Source organism: Prosopis cineraria, unplaced genomic scaffold (assembly GCF_029017545.1).
Source record: "Prosopis cineraria cultivar Desert tree isolate PC_DT_omini unplaced genomic scaffold, ASM2901754v1 PC4, whole genome shotgun sequence".
NCBI lineage: Eukaryota > Viridiplantae > Streptophyta > Magnoliopsida > Fabales > Fabaceae > Prosopis > Prosopis cineraria.
Window position 1 is genome coordinate 31,311,689 of NW_026555335.1, and position 8,013 is coordinate 31,319,701.

General features: G+C 24.0%; 1 protein-coding gene across 1 annotated transcript; it reads right to left on the reverse strand.

The window, feature by feature from the left end:
• Positions 1 to 5,260: 5,260 nt before the first annotated feature.
• LOC129310024 (uncharacterized) lies at positions 5,261 to 5,842 on the reverse strand. The gene has a single exon (XM_054951832.1). It carries the CDS (start codon positions 5,749 to 5,751, stop codon positions 5,542 to 5,544), a length of 210 nt encoding a protein of 69 aa, XP_054807807.1. The 5' UTR covers positions 5,752 to 5,842; the 3' UTR covers positions 5,261 to 5,541.
• Between the last annotated feature and the right edge of the window lie 2,171 nt (positions 5,843 to 8,013).

The following is an 8,013-nucleotide window of genomic DNA, read 5'->3' on the forward strand; positions in this document are numbered from 1 at the left end:
GGCAGTTTATGTGCACAAATCACAATTGAGATGGTGTCCAACACTGTTAACGATAGCGTGTGGGAGAGTTCCATTAAAAATTTAAAAAAAAAAAAAAGTGAAAGGGAGTTTTAGTGTTGGGGCCCATTTGACTTTGTTTCGGAAAACTATTTTTATGTTTTAAAAAATAAAAAATTATTCACATGAATGTTCTAAATTTAAATAATAAAAAAATATAATAATTTTTTAAAAATTATATTAATAATAATTTAATCTCTTAAAATATCATAATTATAATAAAGTCTCTGAAAACGTCTTTGTTAATAATTTTTTTGATAAAAAGATCATTTTATTCTTATTAATAAATTATAATTTTTTATTTAATTCTTACCATTTTTAAAAGAAAATTTGTGGTTTTTTAAACAAAAATTATGAATAAAATTTATTATTTTAAAAATTTATTTTTTAATAATAGAAATTATATTTGACAATTCTTGTTCAATTGTTGAGATTTATAAAAAAAATTATTATTTTTTAAGCAAAAGTTATAATTATAGTTTATTTTTTAATAATAAAAATTACATCCAATAAATTATAATTTTTTATTTAATTTTTGCAATTTATATAATAAAAATTGTAATTCTTCAAATAAAAATTGTAAATAAGGCTTATTATTTTCAGTAATGGTAAAATAATCTTTTCACTAAAAACATTATTAACAAAAAGATCTTTGAAGACTTCATTAGAATTATGACAATTCAAAATATTAAATTATCATTTATATTATTTGAAGGAATTTTATTATTATTTTTTTATATATTTTCAAAATTATTTTATTTTTTAGATTTTAAAAATAAAAAAATGAGTTGTTTCTATTTTATTTTGTTCTCATTTCTAAAGTACATTAATTATTACTGTGCCAATTACTATCTTAACTCATCATTCGATTTTTTAACTCAAAAAAAAAAAAAGCAACACAATTAATCAATTAAACAGGCCTTTCTCGTGATTTGAATCATTGAGATTAGTCACCATCAAATCAAATGCAGCTTTCAAAAATTAATCAGTTTTATTTTTTAAAAAAAAAAATCGCACAGGAGAAGCAGCTAAAGGATTACAGTTACTGCCAACCTGGGGTTGCGTATTTGATCAGCTAACCTTGATTCCTTGAAAGGCAGGACTTTCCCTTTTTTTATTCGTTCACCGAAAGATGTAGATCAACCCTTTTTTACACGTTTGTTTCATGCAAAATTAATTATTTGATTCTAATAATTTTAATTTAATTATAATTTAATTTTTAAATTTTAACTTATTATAATTTAATTTTTAAATTTTTAGCTCAGTTGTCTATCCCTAAACTTTAACTCTTGTAACTCAATTTTTATAATTTTAATAATTTAAAATATTAATTTCTATATTTTAAAAAATAAAATTATAAATATTAAAATTATTTTAAAATTTTAATTGTTATAATCTTTGTAAAGATTAAAAAGGTTTCGCAATTTTATAATTTTTGTAAAATTATATTAAAATTTAAAATTAATATTTCAAATTATGAACACATAGATTAAAAAGATGAAAATTTTAAAATAATTTTATTTTTTATAATTTAAGGACCAATATTTTAAATTGTTAAAACTATAGTTAATTTATAAAAATTAAAATTTATAAATTGAATTACAACTAAATAGAAATTATAAAAATTGAATTACAATATGTCAAAGTTTTATAATTGAAGTCCAATTATATCAAAATGAGAGGAATTAAACAATTAATTTTTCTTTTATCTTAATACAATGCCACAAAAGATCCGTTAAAAACAGAGCATATATAAAGTTTTTTCCCCCTAAGGGTGGTTTTACAAAAAATAAATCATAATGCGTAAATTGATATTTGATATAAGTCGAGCGAGTCAATTTGTATATTATTTTATTTATCTAAAAGCATAATTAAAAGTGATAGTCCAATCTCTCACAATCAAATCTTAATTTTTGTTAATAATATTTGAAAGAGAATGGTTTTAAGAGTAGTCCTTGAAATATGAGAGTTTTAATAAAATCAAAGTATATACATTAATTTTTAGTAAATTTATTATTCCAGCAAAAGTTGAAGCTAACTTAAATAGTGAATTATCGTCTCTCAACACATGAACCATGAGTTTTTTGAATGAAAGATATATGTACCCCTTCCCATTTTGATAAATTCCATTCTAATTATTTCACTGTTATAAAGAATAAGTAATTAAATTATTGATGTTATATGTAAAAAAAATTATTTTATTCTTATTAATTGTATTATCCTTACAAATATTTTTCTTTCACACGTAACCTTATATTTTACTTGTAAAAACTTATGAAAGGATAAAATTAAAAGAAAATAATTAATGATATATATTTTTAATATAAAGTGACTTATGAAAGAGATTATAATTTTTTTCTAAAATATAACTTTTGTATACAATCTTAAGGAGGGAAATTAGATTATAATTTATTATTTTAGCAGGGTATTTTGCTTGTAAAGGAACGTTGCCAACAAAGAGCACTATTTCCCCAGTCACTCATTCTCATTTTTGATAGCATTGTCGTTTTCGGTAAAAAATAATTTTTAAAAATTAATGCTGGCATGGATATCCCATTTGATTACAGTATTTTAAAAAATGCAAACTTATCGAGATTAGAATGTGCCTTGCTATCCTCCTTTTATATAAACATATATACTTAATTTAAAATATTATTATATTATTCATCATAATAAATATTATATTATTTATCATGCTTATTTCTATTTTATCATGATCTCTCAGTTTTTAAAATTAAATGTTTAAAAATAGGAATAAGATTATGTGGAGTTATAATGGTGGGAGAGTAAGGAGAGATAATGAGGAAAGAATTAGAAAAAATTGAATTAAGATAAATCAATTTTTAAAAGCCTATCAAAAAATAAATAAATTTTTAAAATATAAATTTGAAATTGCAAAAATAAGTTAATAGAATAAAATGAAACTATTGTGGCGCTTTGTATTTGCAGCATTTTGAAAAAGAGGACACGTATTGAGCATGAAAGGAGGTTTACAATTCTACTTATATATGTATATATATTAGGGTGCTAATGTGTGATTAGTGTTAAACACATTAGTTATATTTGCCAACCTTAAGTTCTATATAAAAGGAGCTATATTATTTTTATAAAATTATGGAGTTAATATTTACTCATAATTTAACTTTTATTAGTTTTTATGATTTGTTTGTATCAAAGAAAATGGTTGGGACGAGAGATTTTAAATTTTAGTGACTTTTTAGTGACTTCAATTTTAGAAAAATAGTTTCTTTTACATCTCTCAAATAAAATTTTATAACATATTCATCCTTTTTTCTTAAAATGAAATCATTAAAATATTATCTTTCCTTTCATTTTAAACAAAAAAATGAGAGTTAATATTTTCAAGCATCGCATGAGGTATAAAATTTAGTTTAAAGTAAAGTGAATATAATTAATCTCGTTCTTAACTAATTTATAGTTATAACTTATAAAGTATATTTTATATCTCAATAAATTAATTAATTATTTTTAAAAATATATATTTCTTTTTATGTTTGTCATTGTTTAATAAAAGACGTGTCAATTAAAAAGAATTTATTAATTACACTTTTAAATTGAAATAGTTTTGGAAGAATCTTATTTTTTTGTGATAATTATAAGGAGTAGGCCTCATCAACCTAAAACATCAAAAATAAATCGGGGAAGTGGGTTCATTATTCAAGAACGGTACTGTGGTTTGTTGAGATCAGATAAGTGGCTTAGGGTGTGTTTGGATTTTAATTGGAAAAAATTGATTAAGAAAAAAATTGATTATTAGAATGTGATGGTGTTTGGATAAATTTTCAAAAATTGATTATGATATTGATTTTTCAAAATGGAACAAATTTTAGCTTATTCCAAATGGAGTTTTGGAAACCAAATGGAGTTTGGGAAAATTGGGGTGTTTGGATAAAAATTTTCAAAACCATGATTTTGAACCCAAAATTAATTCTAAATGGGTATCCAAACAGACCCTTAGTTATTCGATAAAAACATTGTAGTCGGCATGTCGTTTTAGCCCGTCATGGAGGGCTTATGAACCTTGTTAGCCCTCATGGTCTCCCACCTTCCAATATTGTCACGCACACTTTGAATACTGGACAGGTTGGTGAGAAAGAACTTTACATGATCGAAGAAATTAAATTTTAAGATAAATTAATATAAATTATTATATTAAATTTTAAATCCTTAGTAAATGCTCGGGCAAACTCCTTCTATTATACAATAATATTAACATTAATTGATGATGATTGATTTACATCCAATTCATTGACCGATTACAAGAGTTGTTTAATTTTATTCTGTGTTTTTTACATCTGGTGCCGACACAAAATGATTATAAATCCCTGCACGACGCGATGGCGAGGCGAAATGGACATTGTTGGATCAGGTAGCTGATTGTAGCAATACAGAATTTAATAATTGGGAGAATTTCATCTAAGTCTTTGAATGTGATAATTTCAACTGGGGCTCAACAAAATTCTGGAACTTCACCACGAGCTCAGAGTATTGAAATAAAATATATTTTATTGCTTGAATAACCAAAATATCTTTTAATTATAATTAGCATTGTTCAGATAACAAATCAGCTTGCAATTTTTACAAGTAATATTAATAAAATAATAAATCAAATTATGAGTTTTACAAATAACATTAATAGAATAAACATAACTTCTTATTATTCTCATAATATTACTTATAAAACTTATAACTTAATTTATTATTTTAATAGTATTACTTGTAACAATTATATTGTAACAATGTTGTTTGTAAGAAGTTATAACTTGCAGTGTTATTTTATTAATATTATTTGTAAAAATTATAAATTGCCTTATTATTTTAGTAGCTTTCATTGTAAAAATCATAATTTGATTTGTTATTTCAGTTATATTGCTTGTAAAAATCATTACTTGACTTATAATTATAATAATACTACTTGTAAAACCTTAACTTTATTTGTTATTTTAATAATATTATTTATAAAAATCATAACTTGATTTATTATTTCAGCAGTGTTAATTATAGTTGAAAGGCATTTGGGTCATTCAAGTAAAATAATCAAAATACCCTGAAAATACTTCAATAACTTCATCATAAAAACCACTAATCAATCTAATTTCCAAAGAATTCCCAACGTTTTTTTTTTTTGTGTTTTTTTAATAACCTTGAACAGCCCGATTCATAATTGAATCGAATCATAGAATACATCATAATACGGACCCACATCTATTTTCTCTGAGACAAGAACAACACACAAAACTAATCAAAAGTCACCCACGTTTAACAACAAAGGATTAATTAAACCCTAAAGCCAAGCTCTCTAGTTCAAGCCTGACTATAATCTGAATCAAAGACTTAAGTAGATAGAGGAGCCAAATAAAAAAAAAGAAATTAAACACTAAACCAGAAATAATTAATTAAAGCTAAGAAAACACACGAACCCTAGAAAAATATGAAAAGAAAAGCAAGCTCCTCTCTGTAATCTTATCCAGTATAGATGTGGACGCCAATGGCGATGAGGAAGATGGTGATGAGGCCGAAGAAGATAATGCCATGAATTAAAATGGAGATGCCACTGGTTTCCATGGATCCAAACGCCACAATTCGGCCTCTTGCCGGAAACTGAAACAGAAGGCCTGGGCTTAACAGAATGAATAGCACCACCGCGATCACCACCGGTCCCCAATCCGCCATTATCGTCCTCCTCTCAAGCTTCTATGGCTGATGATATTGATTCTTGTGTGAGCCGAGCGAACCGATTATTATTATATCAGACCCAGTGTGTGTCAGCTATATGTATATATATATATATATATATATATTGCTGGGATGTTATTGAGCCGAGGAAGGAAGGAATAAGATGAAATGATGAGCATCAACTAAAGAAATTTATTAATTACCCCCTCCATTTAAAAATATAAAATATTTTTAATTGAATCTCACTTTTTAATAAAATAGTTACTTATTTTTTAATTAACCCTTTTTTTATATTTATTCTTATTAAATACCCTATAATAAATAGAAAGTCATTATTAATAGGAATACTTTAAAAAATAATTATATTTTAAAAAATTAAAAATATATTATATTTTTAAACATTTAAATTTTTAAAAAATATTTTATATTTTCAATCGGGCGGAATATTTTATTTGTTTGGTTTGTTTTCTGTTTTTTGAGCAAAATATTTGTTTGGTTTGTTATATTTTTGTTTTTGTGGAAAGAAATTTTGGCAGTGGATGTCATAATCAGATGAGATGCCTGTAGGAACATGCCAGCACCAAGAAACGCTACGTGGTTTTTTTGAGGCCGCGTGGCGCGCGCATATATATATATTCCTTTTTTTTTTGTTATAAAATGACTATGTTATAAAAATTAAAAAAATAACCGTTAATTCATTAAATATGTCTTCAGATTACTCCTATTAAAAATTGAAAGAAAAAGATACACATACAATATACTCCTCCAATCCTGTATATTAATTATCTTTTAAAAACATAATTTGATTCACTTTCTAAATTATTAGTTGATGGGATTATTTTGTTTTAAATAAAAAATTTTAAACTACCTTGCAAAAGTTAAAAAGAAAAAGATGAAAAAATAATATTATATTATTTATTTACTTTTTACTTTTTATTTAAGGATTATATTTAAAATTTTACTTACTTTCATTTCTTATACTTGTATTGTATTAGTATTGATATAATTGGTAGAATTAATTTATAAATAGGACTAGAAGAAGTATATGATAAGTAATGAAATTAAATTTTACAATAAGGATGCAATTGGAAGATAATAATAAATAATATTCTTTGTGTCTTATAAGTACATGGATGCATGGGTTAAATGGCAATTTTACTCTTAAATCAAAGCTTCGAAAATGTATGAGACTCCTAACTTTTCTTTTTTTTTTTTTTTTAGTGTGTGATGTTCTTATTCAAGGATGCAATTGGAACATAATAATAAATAATCTTCTATGTGTCTTATATGTACATGGATGCATCAGTTAATTTGCAATTTTGCTCTTAAATCATAGTTACAAAAATATATGGGACTCTAAACTTTTTTTTTTTGTGATGTTCTTATTCAACAATTAAAAACATTACAATGTTTATCTTGGCCACTAACAAAAGTTAAATTTGATAATTAATTGACATAAAATTATTGAAAATGCCATCAAAAATTACAGAAAACATCCTAGAAAATTATAAATAAGTATTTTATAAGAAAATTATAATATTTTAATAAGATATTAGTAAAAAATATATAATATTTGTTTAGTTACTCACCAGATAATTGCTTGTTAGCTAGTCAAAATCACAGGTTAAAATAGTATTTTGGTCTTTTATAAGGATAAAAAATAATATTTGCCTCTTGGAATTAATTTATATTTTAAAAAACTTGATTGATATTAATTTTTCTATAAGATATTGTTCTGTAATTTTTTTCATTTTCTATAATTTTTAAAATTTTTTATAATTTTCTAATCAATTAACTGTCTTTTTATTAATGGTGGAGATAATATTGCAGTATTTTCAAATATTAGAGAGGAATATTGCTTAAAAAAATATAGGGGACCATAGGCTTTTAGATCTATATAGTTTAATGATAAAATTATCCTTTAATTCTCATAAATGTGTACACCCACCGAATCAAAGCAATTGAAAAGGCATTTCGAAAAGGCTTTGTTTCAAGGTTAAGAATCAGACCATGTTAATGGGTATAATTATAACTTAGAGAATTGGATTCTACAGCTTGGCATTGAACATGGCCTCATGAATAATATGTCTGTCACTGCTTGAAAGATAAATTCCATATTCTCTTTATTAACTTGCCATTTTTCACCCTCTTTCTTCTTTATTAACCATGGTGGTTTTTAACTGCCTCGGCAATTCATACTAATTTTATATTGTAATTCTATGAACAACATTAGTTATATTATATAACGGAGCATTGAAT